The sequence below is a fragment of the Cheilinus undulatus genome, linkage group 1, assembly GCF_018320785.1.
Source record: "Cheilinus undulatus linkage group 1, ASM1832078v1, whole genome shotgun sequence".
Taxonomy (NCBI): domain Eukaryota; kingdom Metazoa; phylum Chordata; class Actinopteri; order Labriformes; family Labridae; genus Cheilinus; species Cheilinus undulatus.
This window is the reverse complement of record NC_054865.1, coordinates 621636-645390: the sequence shown is the minus strand read 5'-3', so window position 1 is coordinate 645390 and position 23755 is coordinate 621636. Positions and strand designations below refer to the sequence as shown.

At 40.3% G+C, this 23755-nt stretch overlaps 1 protein-coding gene across 1 annotated transcript; it reads left to right on the top strand.

Moving 5' to 3' along the window:
- Positions 1-136: 136 nt before the first annotated feature.
- cdhr5a (cadherin-related family member 5a) lies at positions 137-23263 on the top strand. The gene is made up of 14 exons (XM_041789563.1): positions 137-227; positions 2832-3004; positions 10400-10459; positions 10842-10931; positions 11965-12051; positions 12894-12998; positions 13074-13259; positions 15613-15703; positions 15827-15924; positions 16440-16646; positions 17950-18063; positions 18155-18221; positions 19703-19863; positions 20379-23263. The coding sequence occupies exons 1-14, from the start codon at positions 137-139 to the stop codon at positions 20976-20978; spliced, it is 2130 nt and encodes a 709-aa protein (XP_041645497.1). The 3' UTR covers positions 20979-23263.
- Positions 23264-23755: the final 492 nt, after the last annotated feature.

Below are 23755 nucleotides of genomic sequence, written 5' to 3'. Positions count from 1 at the left end.
CAAATATGGGGCCTGTAGTCGACTCCCACTCTGCTGCTGCAGCACAGACAGCTCTTTATGTGGCCCAGTACCAGCTGGTACCACGGCTCCTCACCCTCCTCACCCACTTCACCCGAGTCTGCTCCGACACCACGACATGGAGCTGAACCTGAAGAGCAGACCTGGACTTGTCCTGCTGGGGTGCTTCCTGTCCACCTGTCTATGGTCCTTCTGTTGGGCTGAGAGAGGTGAGTGCAACACTGGGTTTACGCTGCCAAGTTTACACCGCAGGAGGGCCAAGGGGAGGAGGTGAATCTGAGTCTAGGGGGAGGAGGAGGGAGGAAAGGGGAGGCTGCTGAGGGAGGCTGAGGATGTCTCTGTTGTTGTTTCTCTGGATGTCAAATTCAAAACACTCAAAAAGTCTGATATTTTAGTCATCAGTGGTGATGATCAGATCTGCAGCCTGATTTAAATAAAAGCTTATGGGGGGGGGGGTCTTTCAGTGTTTGTATACAGTTTAGATGCGTGCTAGTTTGATTGTAAATACGACACCAACATTGTGTCTAAGGCTTCTGTTTATTGTTTTTGTTTGTTTATTTGTTGTTTTTCCATCCTTCATTATTTGTTGATACTAGAAGTTAAAAAACAGTGCAGCCAATAAGTTACATCCATTTGCAGAGTAATCTTGCAAATCTTGCAAAAGTTGATCAAATCCTCATGTATTTTGATCAATTTCAGCCATTCACTTTTCTCCACATCTGAATAGTCAGCTGATTTCCTCCTGAGCTGCACGGTGAACAAGTTCATCACAGACATGGGGCTGAAACAGAAAGTCCATATTTGCTGCTGGCCAGTTGAAAATATCAGCCTGTCATAGCAGCAAAAATCAGATTGATGTTTTAGTTCAGTAACTTCAATAACTTAAACATCAAGACTTTTTAAAACCATATTTAAACTACAGATCTGTTATTCTGATGATCAGTAGTGTCAGAAAGAACCTAAACTTTTAATAAGTGAATAAAAAACTAATTTCCCAAAGGGGGACATAAAGGAAGGGTGACATCATGTCCTGTTGGATACTATGGTATTGTATCATTCCTCATCATACTGTATAGAATCTTATTGTATCATACTGAATGGTATGGTATTTAAAATATTGTATTGAATCATATACTGGGCCATACAGTACCTTATTATACCATACTCATACCTCATTGTACAACCATCAACATTACAGTATTTAAAAATGTTGAATATTTTCAATCTTATAAATTTAATAACCTCCCTACCTCACATGTTGGAAAACCATTTAGGCCCCTCATGCACAAGATACTAAGTCAGGAGCTGTGTCAGAACTGAAACAGCTGGATGGATGAATGGATGGATGGATGGATGGATGGATGGATGGATGGATGGATGGATGGATGTTGGATGGATGGATGGATGGATGTTGGATGGATGGATGGATGGATGGATGGATGGATGGGTAGATGGATGGATGGATGGATGGATGGATGTTGGATGGATGGATGGATGGATGGATGTTGGATGGATGGATGGATGGATGGATGGATGGATGGATGGATGGATGTTGGATGGATGGATGGATGGATGTTGGATGGATGGATGGATGGATGGATGGATGGGTAGATGGATGGATGGATGGGTAGATGGATGGATGGATGGATGGATGGATGGATGTTGGATGGATGGATGGATGGATGGATGGATGGATGTTGGATGGATGGATGGATGGATGGATGGATGGATGGGTAGATGGATGGATGGATGGATGGATGGATGGATGGGTAGATGGGTGGATGGATGGATGGGTAGATGGATGGATGGATGGATGGATGGTTGGATGGATGGGTAGATGGATGGATGGATGGATGGGTAGATGGATGGATGGATGGATGATGGATGGATAGATGGATAGATAGATGGATGGATGTTTATGTACATATTGTTACATATTTGTGACCAAATCTGGTAAAAACTCCTGCAAGTCGTCCGAGGTCATTTTTGAGTTTTTTTACACATTATGAAAGTGTAGATTCCAAGCTTTCTAACAGTGTATCACACACCTTAATCTGAGCGTATTGTACAAAGATATGCTCATCTGAATGTTAACTTCTAGTTTCTGTTTGTTCTGAGAAAACCCGGCTCAAAGTTTCAGGACTTCTCCTACCTTCAGGCAGGCCAGGTAATGGGCGTGAACAATAGAGCCACATTTACATAAAGTCCACCCAAACCAAGCTTCTGAATCGGACTGGTGACGCTCATCAAAATATTCCCACAGGAAATCCGCCTTCATCAAACTTTCACTGTCGAGTGATCCTGAAGTCGTCCCAAGTCTGTTGATAATTCTTGCTGCTTCTTCATCATCTTTCTACTTTTCTTCGCTGCAGGCTTGTTGATAAAGGTGATAACTAGAAACAGCTGTAGTTACCTGCTGATGGGGGTTGGATTTTGAGCGATGCAGTGTTTGTTATCATCCATCTCAATGGCTGAAACTGGGGACAATGGCAGGCTGAGTGGCCAATTATCACCCAGCAGTTTTGCTTCCCCTCCCTTCAATCTCCCCCAGAAACTACAAAAAGAGGGCATTTTTAAACACAAAATTAACGCGTTTAAATATCACATTTGTGTTACTTTTTTTATCAAATGAATAGTTTAAATGTCGGACTTGCATAAAATGAGAAAAAATGAAAAATTATCATTTTGGTGAGAACGACTTTGTATCCATTTTTCTCAACCACCGGAATGCCGACTTGCAGGAACTTTATCTGGCTTCGGTCACATATGCTCCATGTTGCTTCCGTCTGATGTTGGTTCTGGTTCCCCGACAGTGTGCACGGTTCCTCCTGGCCCTGTGTCGGTGGCTGAGAATAACACGGCTGACGTGGAGGTGGTGAGGATCAGCTCCATCGATGATGTGACTCTGAGCGTGTCAGTGAACCCTGAGGATCTGTTCTACCTGAGAGGAAATGCTCTGATGGTGAAGAAAGGACTCGACTATGAGGTGATACAGTCACACTGATGTTGAATGGATAACAGTTAAAAACATCTACGGTGGCCCTGAAGGTCAAATACAAAAAAGTTCAACTGACCAGAGAAATATTTCACTAGACCAAAATCCACAAAACTACTATTTCACAAAAAGCAAAAACATGGAACAAAGGCAGTTGTTGAATGCAGGGCTTTATTGTTTACAGAATATTTCAGTGGTTTATGAATTATTTCCATTTTTAAAATCAAATATTTTTTGCCTGGCACAATGTTTCAGTTTCTTTTTTTGCATGTCATAAAATATTTTCAATTTTTATTAAATGTTTTTCATGTGATTAATTGTCTTTTAGGCTCTCTGAATTTTTCTTTTTTTGCAATTACATTAATGTTTAGTTAACGGTTTTATTAGTTTAATAAATAATGTAATATTTTATCAATTATTTCTGTTTACTATCTATTTTTTGGGGTGGGGTGTGGATCATTTCGTTGTGTCATAAATGGCATTTCTGAGTTATTTTTTTATTTATAAAAAATAATGATTTTTGTTAAAATGTTTTTGCACCTAGTGAAATGTATGGTAGAAATGTGGTAAAATGTTTTTTTAAAGGTCAAATAGTTAATTTAGCATCTTTTGAATTTGTTCTTCATAATATTTTTGCCCGTTGCAGATTTCTTTTGTGAAATATATATGTGTTTATATATATATATATATATATATATATATATATATATATACACCTATTTTAAAGTTAGTTTTAAGTGAAATGTATGTAGCAGTAAATAAAAATCATCAATGGAAAATTAAAAATTTGCAGTTGCCTCTGAGGGCCACTGTAGCCCCAGATCACCTCACTATGATGAGCATTTATCACATCTGTCGGTTAAAGATTTCATGTTAAGCAGTGCCAGCTTTTGTCTCATTACACCTTTAGTATTTCTGTCCTGATTTATCTTCTTAGTTAAGAAAATTATTCACACAAAATGAGTTTAAAAAGTCCGTAAAATGACATGGAACCTAAAAACTTCTGAGCAGAGAGAGTGAGGTGGTTTTAAGGTATTAAAATGACCAAAGGCTGATCACATGAAAAGTAAGGTATTAGTAATGCTCTGTGTAAATTTTCGATAGTGCTGTAATAATAATACTGAGTGTTAATTTTCTATAGTGCTGTATTAATAATGCTGTGTGTTAATTTTCTTAAGTGCTATATGAATAATGCTGTGTGTTAATTTTCTATAGTGCTGTATTAATAACGCTGTTTGTTAATTTTCTATTGTGGTGTATTAAAAATGCTGTGTGTTAATTTTCTACAGTGCTGTATTAATAATGCAGTGAGTTAATTTTCTTAAGTGGTGTATTAATAAAGCTGTGTGTTAATTTTCTATAGTGCTGTTATAATAATGCTGTGTTTTAATTTTCCATAGTGGTGTATTAATAATGCTGTGTGTTAATATTCTAGAGTGCTGTATTGATAATGCTGTGTTAATTTTCTATAGTGATATATTAATAAAACTGTGTGTTAATTGTCTGTAGTGCTGTATTGATGATGCTGTGTTTTAATTTTTCATAGTGGTGTATTAATAATGCTGTGTGGTTATTTTCAAGAGTGCTATAATAATAACAACGCTGTGTGTTAATTTTCTACAGTGATTTATTTACAATGCTGTGTGTTAATTTTCCATAGTGGTGTATTAATAATGCTGTGTGTTAATTGTCCATTGTGCTGTATTAATAATGCTGTGAGTTAATTTAATATCGTGCTATATTAATACCGCTGTGTGTTAATTTTCCATAGTGCTTTAATAACAATGCTGTGTGTTAATTTTCTATAGTGGTGTATTAATAATGCTGTGTGTTTATTTTCCATAGTGGTGTATTAATAATGCTGTGTGTTATTTTTCTGTAGTGCTGTATTAATAATGCTATGTGTTAATTTTTTTATAGTGCTACATTAATAATGCTGTGCATTAATTTTCTATTGTGCTATGATAATAAGGCTGCGTGGGTAATTTTCTGTAGTGCTGTAATAAAAATGCTGTGTGTTAATTTTCTATAGTGCTGTATTGTTAATGCTGAGTTAATTTTCTATAGTGCTATATTTAAAATACTGTGTTAATTTTCTATAGTGCAATATAAATAATGCTGTGTGTTAACTGTCTGTAGTGCTGTATTAATAATGCTGTTTGTTATATTTCGGTAGTGCTGTATTAATAATGCTGTATGTTATATTTCTATAGTGCTGTATTAATAATGCTGTGTGTTATATTTCTATAGTGCTGTATTATAATGCGGTGTGTTATATTTCTACAGTGCTATTTTAATAATGTTGTGTGATAATTTACTGTAGTGCTGTATTAATAATGCTGTGTGTTAAGTTACTGTAGTGCTATATTAATAATACAGCTGTGTGTTAATATTCAGTAGTGCCGTATTAACAATGCTCTGTGTTAATTTTCTATAGTGCTGTATTGTTAATGCTGAGTTAATTTTCTATAGTGCTATATTTAAAATACTGTGTTAATTTTCTATAGTGCAATATAAATAATGCTGTGTGTTAACTGTCTGTAGTGCTGTATTAATAATGCTGTTTGTTATATTTCGGTAGTGCTGTATTAATAATGCTGTATGTTATATTTCTATAGTGCTGTATTAATAATGCTGTGTGTTATATTTCTATAGTGCTGTATTATAATGCGGTGTGTTATATTTCTACAGTGCTATTTTAATAATGTTGTGTGATAATTTACTGTAGTGCTGTATTAATAATGCTGTGTGTTAAGTTACTGTAGTGCTATATTAATAATACAGCTGTGTGTTAATATTCAGTAGTGCCGTATTAACAATGCTCTGTGTTAATTTTCGATAGTGCTGTATTAATAATGCTGTGTGTTAATTTTCGATACTGCTGTATTAAAAATGCTGTGTGTTAATTGTCTGTAGTACTATATTAACAATGCTGTGTGTTAATTTTCTATAGTGCTGTTTTAATGATGCTGTGTTTTAATTTTCTACAGTGCTATATTAAAAATGCTGTGTGTTAATTTTCTATTGTGGTGTATTAAAAATGCTGTGTGTTAATTGTCCAAAGTGCTATATCAATTATGATGTGTGTTAATTTTCCAAAGTGCTGTTATAATCATGCTGTGTGTTAATTTTCTGTAGTGCTGTATTAATAATGTTGTGTGTTAATTTTATATAGAACTGTATTAATAATGCTGTGTAGTAATTTTCTGTAGTGCTGTATTAATAATGCTGTGTGTTAATTTTCGATAGTGCTATTTTAATGATGCTGTGTGTTTATTGTCTGTATTGTTGTATTAATAATGCTTTGTGTTAATTGTCTGTCGTACTTTATTAACAATGCTGTGTGTTAATTTTCTATAGTGCTGTTTTTATAATACTGTGTGTTAATTTTCTACAGTGCTATATTATTAATGCTGTGTGTTAATTTTATATAATGCTGTATTAATAATGCTGTGTGTTCATTTTCCATAATGCTTTATAAATTATGATGTGTGGTAATTTTCTACAGTGCTGTTTTAATAATGCTGTGACATATTTTTATGTAGTGCTGTTTTAATGATGCTGTGTGTTTATTTACTGTAGTGCTGTATTAATCATGCTGTGTGTAATTTTTCTATAGTGTGGTATTAACAATGCTGTGTGTTAATTGTCTGTTGTGCTGTATTAATAATGCTGTGTGTTAAGTTACTGTAGTGCTATATTAATAATGCTGTGTGTTAATTAACTGTAATGCCACATTGATAATGCTGTGTGTGAATTTACTGTAGTGCTATATTAATTTTGCTGTATGTTAATTTTCTATAGTGCTGTATTAATAATGCTGTGTGTTAATTTTATATAGAACTGTGTAAATAATGCTGTGCGTTAGTTTTCCATAGTGCTGTATTAATAATAGTGTGTGGTAATTTTCTACAATGCTGTATTAATAATGTTGTGTGTTAATTTTCTTTAGTGTTGTATTAATACTGCTGTGTGTTAAATGTCTCTAGTGCTGTATTAATATTGCTGTGTGTTAATTTTTTTCATAATGCTGTATTAATAATGCTGTGTGTTTATTTTCTATAGTGCTGTATTAATGCTGTGTGTTTATTATCTGTAGTGCTGCATTATTAATGCTGTTTGTTAATTGTCGTAAGTGCTGTATTAATGATGCTGTCTGGTAATTTTCTATAATGCTGTATTAATAATGCTGTATGGTAATTTTGAATAGTGCTATATAAATTATGATGTGTGTTAATTTTCTATAGTGCTGTATTAATCATGCTGTTTGTTAATTTTTCTATAGTGCTGTATAAATAATGCTGTGTGTTAATTTACTGTAGTGCTGTGTTAATCATGCTGTGTGTTAATTTACTACAATGCTATATTAATAATGCTGTGTGTTAAGTTACTGTAGTGCTATAATAATAATGCTGTGTGTTAATTAACTGTAGTGCTATTTTAATATTGCTGTGCATTGATTTTCTATAGTGCTGTAGTAATAATGCTGTGTGCTAATTTTATATAGAACTGTATTAATAATGCTGTGTGTTAATTTCCTATAGTGCTGTATTAATAATGATGCTCTGTGTTAATTGTCTGTAGTGCTGCATTAATAATGCTGTGTTAATTTTCTATAGTGCTGTATTAATAATGCTGTGTTTATTGTCTTAAGTGCTGTTAATCATGCAGTGTGCTCATGTTGTAAAGTGCTCTATTAATAATGCTGTGTGTTAATTTTCTATAGTGCTGTATTGTTAATGCTGTGTGTTAATTGTCTGTAGTGCTGTATTAATAATGCTGTGTGCTCATTTCATATAGTGCTGTATTAATCATGTTATGTGTTAATTTTCTCTAGTGTTGTATTAATAATGCTGTGTGTTTATTATCTGTAGTGCTGTATTTTTAATGATGTGTGTTTATTGTCTGTAGTGCTGTAATAATAATTCTGTGTGTTAATTTTCTGTGGTGCTGTATTAATAATGCTGTGTGTTTATTGTCTGTAGTGCTGTATTAATAATGCTGTGTGTTAATTGTCTGTAGTGCCTTAATTAAAATTCTGTGTGTTAACTTTCTATAGTGCTGCTTTTTATGATGCTGTTTGTTAATTTTCTCTTGTGCTGTATTAATAATAATAATTATTATTATTATTAATAATAATGCTATGTGCTCAGTTCGTATACTGCGGTATTATTAATGCTGTGTGTTAATTTTCTATTGTGCTTTATTAATAATGTGTTAAATTTCTATCATGCTGTATTACTAATGCTGTGTCTTAATTGTCTGTAGCGCTGCATTAATAATGCTGTGTTAATTTTCTCTAGTGCTCTATCAATACTGCTGTGTGTTAGTTTTCTTTAGTGCTGTATTAATAATGCTGAGTGTTAATTTTTCTATACTGCTGTGTGTCATTAATAATGCTGCATGTCAATTGTCTGTTGGTGCTGTTTTAATAATGCTGTGTGTTTATTGTCTGTAGTGCTGTATTAATAATGCTGTGTGTTTATTTTTTAACAATGCTATATCAATAATGCTGTTTGTTAATTTTTCTATAGTGCTGTATTAATCATGCTGTGTGTCAATTGTCTGTAGTGCTGTTTTAATAATGCTGTGTGTTTATTGTCTGTAGTGCTGTATTAAAAATGCTGTGTGTTTATTCTTTAACAATGCTATATTAAAAATGTTGTGTGTTATTTGTCCGTATTGCTGTATTAATAATGCTGTGTGTTTATTGTCTGTAGTGCTGTATTGATAATGCTGTGTGTTAATTTTCTCTAGTGCTGTATTAATAATGCTATGTGTTTATTGTCTGTAGTGCTGTATTAATTATGCGGTGTGTTAATTGTCTGTAGTGCTTTATTAACAATGCTGTGTGTTAATTGTCTAAAGCTGCTGTTTTTATAATGCTGTGTGTTAATTTTCTGTAGTGCTGTATTGATAATGCTATGTGCTCAGTTTGTATAGTGCTGTATTAATAATGCTGTGTTTTAATTTTCTTTTGTGCGTTATTAATAATGTGTTAATTTTCTATCATGCTGTATTACCAATGCTGTGTCTTAATTGTCTGTAGTGCTGCATTAATAATGCTGTGTTAATTTTCTCTAGTGCTATATCGATACTGCTGTGTGTTAATTTTAACGTTACTGCTGTATTAATAATGCTGTGTGTTATTTGTCTGTAGTGCTGTATTAATAATGCTGTGTGTTTATTGTCTGTAGTGCTGTATTAAAAATGCTGTGTGTTTATTGTCTGTAGCCCTATATTAATAATCCTGTGTGTTGTCTGTAGTGCTGTTTTCATAATGCTGTGTGTCAATTGTCTGTAGTGCTGTTTTCATAATGCTGTGTGTTAATTGTCTGTAGTGCTGCATTAATAATGCTGTGTGTTTATTTTCTGTAGTACTGTATTCATAATGCTGTGTGTTTATTTTCTGGAGTGCTGTATTGATCATGCTCTGTGTTTATTTTCTGTAGTGCTGTATTAATAATTCTGTGTGTTTATTTTCTGTAGTGCTGTATTGATAATGCTGTCTGTTTTTTTTCTTCTGTGCTGTATTAATAATGCTGTGTCATAATTTTCTGTAGTCCTATATTTACAATGCTGTGTGTTAATTGTCTATAGTGCTGTATCAATAATGCTGTGTGTTTATTTTCTTTCGTGCTCTGTTAATAATGCTGTGTGTTGTCTGTAGTGCTGTTTCCATAATGCTGTGTGTTTATTGTCTGTAGTGCTGTATTCATAATGCTGTGTGTTTATTTTCTGTAGTGCTGTATTCATAATGCTGTGTGTTTATTTTCTGTAGTGCTGTATTAATAATGCTGTGTTTATTTTCTGTAGTGCTGTATTGATAATGCTGTGTGTTTATTTTCTGTAGTGCTGTATTGATAATGCTGTGTGTTTATTTTCTGTGGTGCTGTATTAATAATGCTGTGTTTATTTTCTGTAGTGCTGTATTAACAATGCTGTGTGTTTATTTTTTATAGTGCTGTATTAATAATGCTGTGTGTCAGTTTTCTGTAGTGCTGTATTAATGATGCTCTGTGTTAATTGTCTGTAGTGCTGTCTTAATAATGCTGTGTTTATTTTCTGTAGTGCTGTATTAATAATGCTGTGTGTTAATTTTCTATTGTCCTGTATTAATAATGCTGTGTCTTAATTGTTTGTAGTGCTGTATTAACAATGCTGTGTGTTTATTGTCTGTAGCGCTGTATTAATGATGCTGTGTGTTAATTGTCTGTAGTGCTGTTTTAATGATGCTGTGTGTTAATTGTCTGTAGTGCTGTATTAATAATGCTGTGTCTTAATTGTCAGTAGTCTTGTATTAGTAGTGCTGTGTGCTCATTTCGTATTGTGCTGTATTAATAATGCTGTGTGTTTATTTTCTATATTGTTCTTTTGTGTCTGCAGTCCCTTTCCAGTTCAGCTCTGGTGGTCTGGGTTCAGTGCAGTAGATCCGGATCCAGCTTTGTGAGTCAAACACATGTCTACTCAGCAATCTCTGACCACAGCAGGGAGACACAGGTTCTGCTTTTTCTGAGCATGGATGATGGACGAATTGATCCACATTAGTAGTTACAGATCCTGGAATCCAAGCTCTGATACAGTGAAGTCTGAAAGTCTGTCTCTGCTTGGCTCTGACACAGTGAAGTCTTAAAGTCAGTCCCTGATTGACTCTGATAAAATGAGGTCTGAAAGCCTGTCTCTGATTGGCTCTGACACAGTGAGGTCTGAAAGTCTGTCTCTGATTGGCTCTGACACAGTGAGGTCTGAAAGTCAGTCCCTGATTGGCTCTGATAAAGTGAAGTCTGAAAGTCTGTTTCTGATTGGCTCTCTGTCCTCTCTCCTACAGGTGAACGAGTCTGTGGAGGTTTTAGTGGAAAATGTCAATGATAATCCTCCCAACTTTGCTCAGAATCACTTTGTTCTGGAGGTGAATGAGGTGAGGACAGTTCATGTTCATCATCATGCCATTTATACAGAACCATAATGTAGATTTATAACTGAACCAGGCCTTCAGAAACCACGTGTTAGTACTTTTTTATTGTGCTTTTTCAGAAGGATACACTAAGACATTCACACACACAGAACAGATACAAAATGTACACAGACACACAGCAGAGCCACACAAAACACACTAATGATACATGAATTAAAAAATACAAACAAAAGCATCTCATGTAGTTCTTGATAGCAGTTCTGTTTAACAATATGCTGTTATCTCAGTAGAGTATTTTATCTTCACAAATGTCCAGATATCTTTGTTCATGACTTTTAACAAATGTAATACATTTTCTCCAAACTTAAAGAAATTCTGTATTTTCCCTTTAGTAGTGTAAATCAGTTTATCCAGGCTAAACAACCAGAGAGGCTTTAAAACCAGAGTCAGACTGCAAGCATATCATTGTTTTCCCAGGCTATTGCAACACAACGTTTAGCCTGGAGTGAGCATAGAGAAACTTAAGTTTCATTTGTGTCTAAAAGACTGCGTTCACATGGAAAGAGTCTGAGAATGAACGTCTGAGTGCAAACCTAACAGGGATGATGTCTGATGTACCGTCCCCTCTAGAGGTATTGGAATGCAGGGCCCAGTTCCTTTATTTTCGCTGTTTTAGACCAAAAACATTTTGGTTTGACACCAAAAGATAAATATGAGACATGATGCATTTCTTTCTGAGATCTTGAAGCTTACTTCACTTTGTCTGACAGCTTCTATTTAACTGATTTCTTTTTTCAACAAATCAGTCGACCAATCACATCTCTAATGGTCAGTGTAAACAGGAAGCCCTCTAATGGACCAATCACATCACTAATGGCCAGTGTAAACAGGAAGCCCTCTAATGGACCAATCACATCTCTAATGGCCAGTGTAAACACGAAGCCCTCTAATGGACCAATCACATCACTAATGGCCAGTGTAAACAGGAAGTACATCCCAGGTTGAAGGTGAGGTTGTCTCTGATTTTGTCTTTCAGCTGACGGCGGTGAACACTAGCGTGGGACTGATCGAGGCCACAGACGTGGATTCTGAGCCGCTCTACTATCGCTTAGAGTCTGCAACGGTAAGATGGTCCTGGTCCTGATGATGACTGAGGGAAGAAGGAACTCAGACCTGAATCATGGAGGTCCAGGCACAGAGAGCTGCAGGGATGATGTTTGTGGGCCAGGATGGTAACATGGCTCTGGTTTGATCAAAATGCCTGAGAATTTTCTGATTATTACCCAAAATCTTCTCTGTGGAGGAAAAACAAAAGTCCAGATCCCTCTGGATTCCCCAGCAAGGACTGTTTATTTATGTTTATATTGGCACATCGCTACTGATGGACATTTTAGGACATTTCAGGAGCAATAAGCTTGAAAGTGGTCAGGAAATTAGATGGAATTTGTGGGGAATTGTTATTGGAATGTTTCGTTTTTATGGTGGAGTTACTCTGGGACATTTTGGGAATCTTTCAGGGCCTTTTCAGGTCCTTTGATGGGATATTTTGAATGTTCAGGTCAAAGATCATTTTTACGTAAATGTGTTGGTCAGCGTCTTTTAGCCTCTTCCAAGGAAAAACCCAGAAAATCAGCAGTACAATGACAAACGAATACACGGTTCTTTAGATTAGAATAATTTTGATCAACTTTTGCTGATTTGACATTTTAAAGTCTTTGAGTATAACAGAGACTCACAGACGTTCATCGTTAACCTTTAAACGAACATGCATCATTTCAAACATTAGCGAACCATTTAAACTGTAAATCCTCTCTGAGTTTGAAGACCTTCTTAGTACAAACCGGAATGTTCTTATTCACCACACCAAACAATATTTCAACTACTTCTCTGATTTGCTGTTATCTGCCCATCTTATTCTGGATGTATCCTGATTATTCCTCCTTGTCTCTCCATCCGTTGAACCAGGATAAATATTTCCGTCTAGAAAACATCAACTCTCCAAAGATACTGGTGAAAAGCATCCTGGACTACGACATAGTGCAGAAGATTTCTCTGGTTCTACATGTGCAGGTACAGAATTTTAATTCTAAGCAGTCATAAAATCCTCCCTGCAGCCGCTGCTTTAACCTTTGACCCCTGTTTCAGGACACGTTTAACGGGTCAGCATCTGACCAGCCCTTCTTCACCTCGGTGGCAACCATCACTGTGCTGGTGAAGGATGTGGACAACCGGCCGCCGTGGTTTCAGCCATGTATGAGGACAAACTTAGGGATCGCCAAACTGTGCGTGAGCACGGGCTACAGAGGGCGAGTGAACCTGACCGAGAAGGAGGTGAGAAAGTCAGGACAGGATCAGGACAGGGGGCAGGATCCTGATTTTATCCTTTTAATGTCAGATCCTCATCCAGACCAGAGATTCTCAACGACCCCAGGACTGTTTCAGAGACGCCGTAGCTCGGGTCAGGCCGGCCGACAGCATTGGTCGGGTGTTAACAGGTGATAATGAAGCACACCTGGGTCTCACAGCCTATCAGTACCTCTGCTCGAAATCAGTCCTCTGCCATTCCTCACCTTTTATCATAGATTCAGCAGTCAGTTTAACCAAACTGAACAGCTGATTTCTGTTTTATGAGTCTGGTCTGGAACACTGTCACCTTTGAACCCAGAGGTTGGCCCCTGATAAACCCAGAGGTTGGCCCCTGATAAACCCAGAGAATGGCCCCTGATAAACCCAGAGGTTGGCCCCTGATAAACCCAGAGAATGGCCCCTGATAAACCCAGAGAATGGCCCCTGATAAACCCAGAGAATGGCCCCTGATAAACCCAGAGGCTGGCCCCTGATAAACCCAAAGAATGGCCCCTGATAAACCCAGAGGTTGGCCCCTGATAAACCCAGAGAATGGCCCCTGATAAACCCAAAGAATGGCCCCTGATAAACCCAGAGGCTGGCCCCTGATAAACCCAGAGAATGGCCCCTGATAAACCCAGAGGTTGGCCCCTGATAAACCCAGAGGTTGGCCCCTGATAAACCCAGAGGTTGGCCCCTGATAAACCCAGAGTGTCCCTCCCCTGCTCTGATCTATTGATGTGTCTTGGATCAGTAGCGTTGTCGTTAGCATCCTGGCTAACAGTCCCTCATGTTTGAGCTAAGGTGTTTTTGGCTCAGGTGTTGAAATTATTTTTTTGTGCCACATTTACTCACTTTTCATTAACTTTGCATGTTTACCTTTTTTTTTAGCTATTTAGCTACAATAGCTAAGTATCTACTGTAGCTTTGTTAGCTTCAGCCTTAGCTACACCAGCTGCATTTTCTGCACTTCCTCCATAGCTTACATAGCTAACACAGCTAATGTAGCTTTGTTAGTTTCAGCCTTAGCTATGTCAGCTATTTAACTACAACAGCTAAGCAGCTACTGTAGCCTTGTTAGCTTTAGCTTTAGCTACATTAGCTGTGTTAGAGTCTTTCCTGTTAGACTGTTTATTTGGCTTTATTAAACATTTTAGGTTCTGCAGTTTTTCACTTTTTTATCCTAATCCTGAAATTAAACAATAATCAGAAGTTTAATCAACGTTATTTCCAACGTTTAGGGTGTGTTTCTAACTTTTTAGGGTGTTTAGGGTTTAGGGTGTTTTTCTGACTTTTTAGGGTGTTTAGGGTTTAGGGTGTGTTTCTGACTTTTTAGGGTGTTTAGGGTTTAGGGTGTGTTTCTGACTTTTTAGGGTGTTTAGGGTTTAGGGTGTGTTTCTGACTTTTTAGGGTGTTTAGGGTTTAGGGTGTTTTTCTGACTTTTTAGGGTGTTTAGGGTTTAGGGTGTTTTTCTGACTTTTTAGGGTGTTTAGGGTTTAGGGTGTGTTTCTGACTTTTTAGGGTGTTTAGGGTTTAGGGTGTGTTTCTGACTTTTTAGGGTGTTTAGGGTTTAGGGTGTGTTTCTGACTTTTTAGGGTGTTTAGGGTTTATGGTGTGTTTCTGACTTTTTAGGGTGTTTAGGGTTTAGGGTGTTTTTCTGACTTTTTAGGGTGTTTAGGGTGTTTTTCTGACTTTTTAGGGTGTTTAGGGTTTAGGGTGTGTTTCTGACTTTTTAGGGTGTTTAGGGTTTAGGGTGTTTTTCTGACTTTTTAGGGTGTTTAGGGTGTGTGTCTGACTTTTTAGGGTGTTTAGGGTTTAGGGTGTGTTTCTGACTTTTTAGGGTGTTTAGGGTTTAGGGTGTTTTTCTGACTTTTTAGGGTGTTTAGGGTGTTTTTCTGACTTTTTAGGGTGTTTAGGGTTTAGGGTGTTTTTCTGACTTTTTAGGGTGTTTAGGGTGTGTTTCTGACTTTTTAGGGTGTTTAGGGTTTAGGGTGTGTTTCTGACTTTTTAGGGTGTTTAGGGTTTAGGGTGTTTTTCTGACTTTTTAGGGTGTTTAGGGTGTGTTTCTGACTTTTTAGGGTGTTTAGGGTTTAGGGTGTTTTTCTGACTTTTCTACTTGTCACAGTAGAGGTCTGAAAGGGGGGTCTGAGATCTGTGGTCTGCAGCCAGACCGTCAGAGTGGTGCAGAGAGGCCTGTAGGTTTCAGCTGGTCTGGTGGTGAATCTTTGGTCTGGACTGGACTGTGGAGAATCTGAGGACTCAGTAGAAACAAAGAAGGGTCCAGAACAAAAGGGTTTTAGGGCAGAAGACTAGATAATTCTTGTTTTTGCATGGACAGGAGGGGCCCCTGGTTCTGGAGCCTGGTCCAGTGTTCGCCAAAGATGGAGACAAGAACCGGAGCGAACAGATCAGCTACAGGATCCTCAGAGGTTAGACCATAAAAACATGATTTATCTACAGGGTTACGGATATTTACAGATTTTCCAGAGAGATTTACGGTTGAATGAAACTAAAGACTCAGGTTTTTCTGCTTTGTGGTTTTTATTCATCAGGAAATGAAGGAAATATTTTCCAGATCGACGAGGACACGGGAAACATCAGCATGACTAAAGCTGCGGACATCGTGGGCCCGATCGTTCTCACTGTGCTGGTACGCTGCAGCTCTGGTTTCTGACTAAAACAGCTGATTCGTACCTAAAACCCCTTACTGAGTAAAGCTAGAGAGTCAGAGTCCAGACTAACAGAGCCATCTGAGTGAGGACCAGATCAGGAGGGGATCATGAAGACCGAGACTCTGACTGGAGTACTGTTGGGATTAATGACCTAAAGCTGCACATTGTCTAAATTGTGCAAAAGCATTGTCAACCTTTGGCACTGAAACGTTGGGGATGTTTTAGCGTCGATGCAGCAGCGTCCTCTCCTCTGATATCATAAACCTAAATCTCTGACCTGTCAGATCTGACGGATCCTGCTGGATCTCTTTATCCTGCTGGAGCTTTGAATAAACCCGACTAAAACCGGACTGTCTCCGGTTCCTTATGATGCTAAAGATCAGTAAAAAGGTTCAATGGATGATTTTTAAGTCTGGTATAAAACCAGAGGAATATTGTTCATGCTGACCGCCTTCATGGTGACATCATGTGGTGACCCTGTTCTCTCTCTCAGGCGTCTCAGGTGATCAACAGAGACCAGTTCGCTGTGACCCAGGTGACCTTTGAGGTGATGAAGAAGAGCAGGAACCCTCCTCGCTTTGAGAAAGAGAGATATGAGGGATTTATCTACAGCAACTCGGTCCCTGAGAGCATGATCCTCCGAGACCGCAGCACCAACAGACCCTTCAGGGTCCGGGCCAGGGACGAGGACTTCGCCGGGGTGAGGAGACTTATGATCAGACGTGTTTATGATCTACAAGGGTTTGATGTTTCTACCGCTCTGTTTCTCACCTGAGGTCTAGACCCACTACAGGTGTGAGTCCCTGCTTGAGTCACATGTCCTCCCATAGACCTGGATCAGGTTCAGAGAGGATTTACAGTCAGGTCTAAGTACGGCACAGTTGTTTGGTGTCTGGGTACAAGCCCCTCCCCCTGCTCTGCTGACATCAGTACCATGGTTCTGTTAGAGCTCACCTGTCTGATGCAGGTGTGAATGTTGTTGGTTTGAAGGCTGGAATGTTTATAAACTTTAAAGGATGACATCAACTTTAAAGGCAGAGGAGGGGCGTTGGTGAAGCTGGGGATGTTGGGAGCTTTTCCCTCCATTTTTGATCAATAGAAGCTCATTGTTGGCAGCTTTCAGAAAAGTTGGTGGAAGTGGAGTGAGACCAGAACTGGAGTGAGACCAGAACTGGAGTGAGACCAGAACTAGAGTGAGACCAGAACTGGAGTGAGACCAGAACTAGAGTGAGACCAGAACTAGAGTGAGACCAGAACTGGAGTGAGACCAGAACTAGAGTGAGACCAGAACTAGAGTGAGACCAGAACTGGAGTGAGACCAGAACTAGAGTGAGACCAGAACTGGAGTGAGACCAGAACTAGAGTGAGACCAGAACTGGAGTGAGACCAGTTCCACCTACTTTTCTAAAAGTTGGTGCCAGCTGCCAGGATCAGGAGAGGAAGGTGGGACTTTCTTCCAAGAGGGGAGGGAGAACTTAACATGGGGGTGGGGCTAACTACCCATGTGACATCATGAGGGAAAAATCTGAGAACGGCTTGTTTTAGCACACATTTTTTTGAAAGGTGGAGAAAGAGAGGGGAGGAAGGGATTGGATTCTGGTACTTTTCTGGGATTGTGGACAGACCAGGGGGACATATTTGCATTAGAAAAACATGAAAAAGTGAATTTTGCATAATATGTCCAGTTAAGGCTTGTCCCGTTTCACTGGGCAAGATTTTACCACAACACTTGGACTTCTATTTCAAGGATCGAGGAGGTCCTGGAAACCAAGGGGAGGGGGTGAAAAGGACTGAGCCTAGTGTTCTAACCTCGTCACTGTCAGACATCCTCCTGGCGTCCTCCTCTCTGAGTCTCTTCTGTGTCAGGATGATCATTTACCAGCAGATACAGATTTCCTCCTGGTCTAGCTCAGACTACACTCACGGATCAGTCTGAGCTGGATCGTTACAGCAGGACTGAGGACGTGGGCGCTGACCTTCTGACTCCTTCTCTCTGTTTTCAGGGTCTGAACCCGGACATGAAGTACGAGGTTCAGTACAGCAGCTATGTCAACGTCACCGCGGACGGCTTCGTGATCCTGAAGAGAGTCGTGAAGACCGAGTCCTTCGCCCTCCAGGTGGCTGATGGGAAACATCTTGTTCTTCCACTGTGACTATGTTTACTAACGTTTACTGACTCTTTTGTTCTTTCCATGTTCCTGGACACAGCTCCGAGCCGTGGACATGACCACAGGAGAGTTTGGGACCGCCGCCCTGTCCGTTCAGGTCATCCCAGGTGAGAACAACGCTCCGACTCTCTGTCCTCTAGGACAGATGTGTTAGGATACTGAAGGAACTCTGGAGGGTAAAAGAGGCGGTTTGTGTATGAATGTGGTCTGATCCCAGATGCACCATGGGTAAAAAAGGTAAAAAAAACACAGAACTGGGTGCAACACCAGGCGCAAGATGTAAAGAGGCTGGGTTTAGTCACCTGACTGTACATGGGCGTGTTCTGGGAGTCACATGATGAAACGTCAGGCGTTGGTATTTACCCCTTACGTCACTGTTGATTCTGCCCTCACACCCATCATAGCCAAGGATGGAGACGTGTTTCAGTCACGCCGTCTATCATACTATCGCTTTAAGGCAGTGGTTCTCAACCTTAGGGTCAGGACCCCCTTTGGGGTCACGGGACACTGAGAGGGGGTCACCAGATGCCTTAAAAAAATAAGAATAGTTTTTAAATGACTCTGTTGCCACTTTACACCAATTTCACCAAATGTTAACCATTTTTATCACTTTTTAACAACAATTTTGTCAATTTTAGCACATTTTTGCCCCTTAAAACCCATTTTTGTCCATTTTAAACCCTCTCCATCACTTTTCTGCCTGTCTTTGCCACTTCTAAACCAATTCTTGCCACTTTCTGCCTATTATTGGCTCTATCAACCATTTTTTACACTTCTTTTGCCCATTTTAACCACAGTTAACCCATTTTTCCCAGTTTATATCAAGTTTTCATCCTAGTCCACCTAATCTCCACCATTTTTTTGCACTTAATAGCCAATGTCAACCACTTTTTTATCCCCTTATATCACTTTCTGTGCCCATTTTTGCCACTTTCACCCAATTTTTGCCACTTTTAACACATTTATGTTATTTAAAATCCGATTTCTTCACCTTTTCCACCATTTTTGCCATTATTAGCCGATTTTAGCAATTTTAACCTATATTAATTGTTATTTTCTTTTAAAGAAGCCTATTTACTACATAAATGAATAAATAAAGATAAGTGTTTCTTTGATCAGAGCGGTTATTATTCAGGTCAAATATGAAGTATGGATATGGACCATGGTTTTGCTGACCTCCGTGTGCCCCCAGTTTGGCTGGGCCCCAGAAACCTCCCCCTTTACCCCCCCTTATGGACAGCCTTGTCTCCACATGACTATTCTAGCATGTTCATGGCTGTGTTCAACCCCCGTCAGGTCCAGGGGGGTCCCCGGTCTCTGGAACCTTTATTTTGGGGGTCGCGGGCTGAAAAGGTTGAGAACCCCTGCCTTATGGGACATTCTAGAAACGAGTCTACTCAGACTCCAGGCTGAGGTGATACCTGGAGCCTGAGTCATCATAAAACCAGGGACAGGTTCAAACAGACCAGGATTTCTCCTGGAGCAAACACACCTGACAGTTTTAGTTCTTCCTTTAATTTTCACCTCTGAACGTGAACTTCTGTCTAAATCCTGACAATGACCCGTTTCTCACTCACATCTCTTCCAGCCGTGGCCATCCCATCAGACTCAAACATCGGGTACCGCCCTGGAGACATGGCGCTCCTCGGGCTGGTCATGGCGGCTCTGCTGGTGCTCTGCCTCATCGTGATTGGCTTTTTAATTTCCCGCCTGGCGAAGGCAAACGCTGGCATGGACAAAATATGTGAGGTATGTTTTTACTTCAGAGCGTTTTTATTTTTGGACGTCACATCGAGTGTTTGAACGGCAAAGACGCTTCCTTCCTGAAAAGATTAGCTAGGTTTTACCTCCGGCGGTCCAGACTTGTTGACGGCACGCTGCTCATGTCGAAGAAAATGAAAACACAACACCAGTGTCTCTAAATTGCCCGTAGGTGTGAGTGGGACCACACCTGGTGGTGTAGATGATGGATGGTGTGAACATGTTTATGTCTTCTGTAAAGTTTAACATGGAGGTTGATGGGGAGTGGCTCAGTACGGGACACAGCCTCTAGTGGTCACTGAAGGAAGTGCAGTCTAATGCTCTTTCCCAGAAGCTTCATCACTGATCTCTGGAGGTTACTGCTCTCTCTTAGTTCAGTTGAATCAGCTTTAAGAGTTATAGATTCAAATGAAGTTTATCTCTGAGAGTTGCATTTATTCATCTCTAGAATTTTATAGTAAAAGAATGTACAAGTTTAACTTTCTTCTCTCTCCATCTCTCAGTGTCTGGCGCCATGTTTGAAGGTGGAGCGTCCCCGTTCAGGTCACAGAGACTCTCTTCAGTTCACCAACGATGGCTTCACCGCCGAGGCCGATCAGAGCCGTGGGGTGGCCCGACGCTGGAACAACGCCGCCCCCCGACGGAGCACCTTCCCCCAGCCCCGGGGCCGGGTCATCCCCATGGAGAGACGGAGCCGCCACTGCTCCTCCTGTGGCGTCTACGACAACCACGTCCCTGCCAGTAGCCCGTCGGCGAAGGCGTCCAGGAGGGGCAGGGGCGACGGCGACGACTACTCGGCGAGGTCCAAACTCCAAAAGCAGAGGAGGAAGGAAGGGCAGAAGACGGTGTGGTTCAAAGAGATCGGGGACTCGTCCGACATTGAGGTGGAGATCATCCCCGACACCGTGGGCCGCGTGGAGGAGGAGACGTCAGAGGAGCTAGAGGGGGAGGTGGAGATGGAGGGCGTGGTCAGAGATCCCGCCGCCCCACTCAGGGAGACAGATGGTGGGCCGGAGAGTCCAAGCACAGAAGAGACGGATGATGGCGAACCAGGAGACACAAGCTCAGAAACCGAGGAGAGGGCGGAGCAGCAGGAGGGCTGACATGGTGAGGAGGAGGAGGAGACAAACATTTCTGTCTCTGATTGGAGACGTCCAACTGCAGGGGGAGGAGTCAAACATTTCTGTCTCTGATTGGAGACGTCCAACTGCAGGGGGAGGAGTCAAACATTTCTGTCTCTGATTGGAGACGTCCAACTGCAGGGGGAGGAGTCAAACATTTCTGTCTCTGATTGGAGATGTCCACCTGCAGGGGGAGGAGTCAAACATTTCTGTCTCTGATTGGAGACGTCCACCTGCAGGGGGAGGAGTCAAACATTTCTGTCTCTGATTGGAGACGTCCATCTGCAGGGGGAGGAGTCAAACATTTCTGTCTCTGATTGGAGACGTCCATCTGCAGGGGGAGGAGTCAAACATTTCTGTCCCTTATTGGAGACGTCCACTTGCAGGGGGGAGGAGTCAAACATTTCTGTCTCTGATTGGACATCCACCTGCAGAGGGGAGGAGTCAAACATTTCTGTCTCTGATTGGCGATGTCCATCTGCAGGGGGAGGAGTCAAACATTTCTGTCTCTGATTGGAGACGTCCTTCTGCAGGGGGGAGGAGTCAAACATTTCTGTCCCTGATTGGAGACATCCACTTGCAGGGGGGAGGAGTCAAACATTTCTGTCTCTGATTGGACATCCACCTGCAGGGGGAGGAGTCAAACATTTCTGTCTCTGATTGGAGATGTCCACCTGTAGGGGGAGGAGTCAAACATTTCCGTCTCCTATTGGAGCCTCAGAGAGACCTCCAGGATTCTAGGACCTTCTCCAGGACCCACCAGAGTGTTTGTACCGGGATCTCCCATCTTTAGCTAGACTCCGTCGGTGGTTTAGGAGCGGTCAGACTCGTGATCTTCATCAGAGTCTGTTTGACCTTTTCTTTGGTGTTGATTGGATAAAAAGTTTGTCAGTCACATTAAAATCAGGACGGGTGCTGGGGACTGCTAACTAACCAGGGATCACATGATCAGGGAATGATTCAGCACTGGCTGTTCAATGATCAGCTGATGAGGAGTCTCTATGGACCCGCTAACTCGTGGTTAACCAGCTATTAGTCTCTCATTTCTAACCTTAACAGTCTGTTTGAGGTTTCCCAGCGCTCTTGCGCTCTCTCTCATGGCGTTCCCACTGAGCGGTCCGGTAAAGTTCAGTTCTGTCAGCAGATATTTGGACCGGTACCAAGATAACTGATCTGTACCCTCCTGGCCTTCTGCTGGGGTACCGAGGGTCTCTATCTGACCCTAAACACTCTAGGTCGTCAGGGATTGTGTCTGAGCATTTGTCTAATTTCACACAGCCTGGAGTTGAGGTCAGTTTTTGTAGTTTACTCCAAAGTTTTTGGTCAAATGTTGAAGGCAGAAATAAATCAGAGCCCCGTTTCCTAAACTCTGAGTGAAAGGAGCGTCTTTTTAACCTTTACTGATGGTTCATAGCGAGGACTCTGGCGTCATTAATGCATCCTTCACTGATGACAGTAAAACCTTCTATTTAACCATACACCCATCACTATTTACATCCTTTACATTGGGATGAGTGTTAAAAATGTTCCCACTACAGGGCGCTGTCCCACACAGACCTCAGGCCACTGCTAAGCCCTTTAACCCCTCCCCCAGACTTTAAAAGTAGACTCATCATTCAGCTGTTTAGACTGGATTCATCTATCTACTGCCTGTGACAGGTTTTTAATAGTTCCTGTTAAAGTCTGATGATGGCTTTTGGCTCTCAGACTTTTGCCGTGTGTGTGTGTGTGTGTGTGGGACAGAATGTTGGGACTCTCTTTAGCCAGTTGAAACCAAGGAGCTGCGACACGATGAGGCTGTTCTAGGATGTCAATGGCAGCTGTGGCTGTGGTCTGAAGTGAGTGCAACTTGAATCAAGGATGTGTTACTAAGATAGAAAAGAGCTCAGAGAACGTTTAGAGCTCAGAGAACATTAAGAGCTCAGAGAACATTTAGAGCTCAGAGAACATTTAGAGCTCAGAGAACATTAAGAGCTCAGAGAACATTTAGAGCTCAGAGAACATTTAGAGCTCAGAGAATATTTAGAGCTCAGAGAACATTTAGAGCTCAGAGAACGTTAAGAGCTCAGAGAACGTTTAGAGAACATTAAGAGCTCAGAGAACATTTAGAGCTCAGAGAACATTTAGAGCTCGGAGAACGTTTAGAGCTCAGACAACATTTAGAGCTCAGAGAACGTTTAGAGCTCAGAGAACATTTAGAGCTCAGAGAACATTTAGAGCTCAGAGAACATTTAGAGCTCAGAGAACGTTTAGAGCTCGGAGAACGTTTAGAGCTCAGAGAACATTTAGAGCTCAGAGAACATTTAGAGCTCAGAGAACGTTTAGAGCTCAGAGAACATTTAGAGCTCAGAGAATATTTAGAGCTCAGAGAATGTTTAGAGCTCAGAGAACGTTTAGAGCTCAGAGAACGTTTAGAGAACATTAAGAGCTCAGAAAACATTTAGAGCTCAGAGGACATTAAAAGCTCAGAGAACGTTAAGAGCTCAGAGAACATTTAGAGCTCAGAGAACATTAAGAGCTCAGAGAACGTTAAGAGCTCAGAGAACGTTTAGAGAACATTAAGAGCTCAGAGAACATTTAGAGCTCAGAGAACATTTAGAGCTCGGAGAACGTTTAGAGCTCAGACAACATTTAGAGCTCAGAGAACATTTAGAGCTCAGAGAACGTTTAGAGCTCAGAGAACGTTTAGAGCTCAGAGAACGTTTTATAGAACATTTAGAGCTCAGAGGAACATTTAGAGCTCAGAGAACGTTTAGAGC

Bases quoted from the DNA above. Each gene is read 5' to 3' on its own strand.
- cdhr5a (XM_041789563.1), top strand. From the start codon at position 137: ATGGAGCTGAACCTGAAGAGCAGACCTGGACTTGTCCTGCTGGGGTGC. The intron at 12,052-12,893 runs GTAAGATGGTCC...CCGTTGAACCAG, and splicing joins ATCGCTTAGAGTCTGCAACG to GATAAATATTTCCGTCTAGA. The intron at 18,222-19,702 runs GTGAGAACAACG...CATCTCTTCCAG, and splicing joins GTCCGTTCAGGTCATCCCAG to CCGTGGCCATCCCATCAGAC.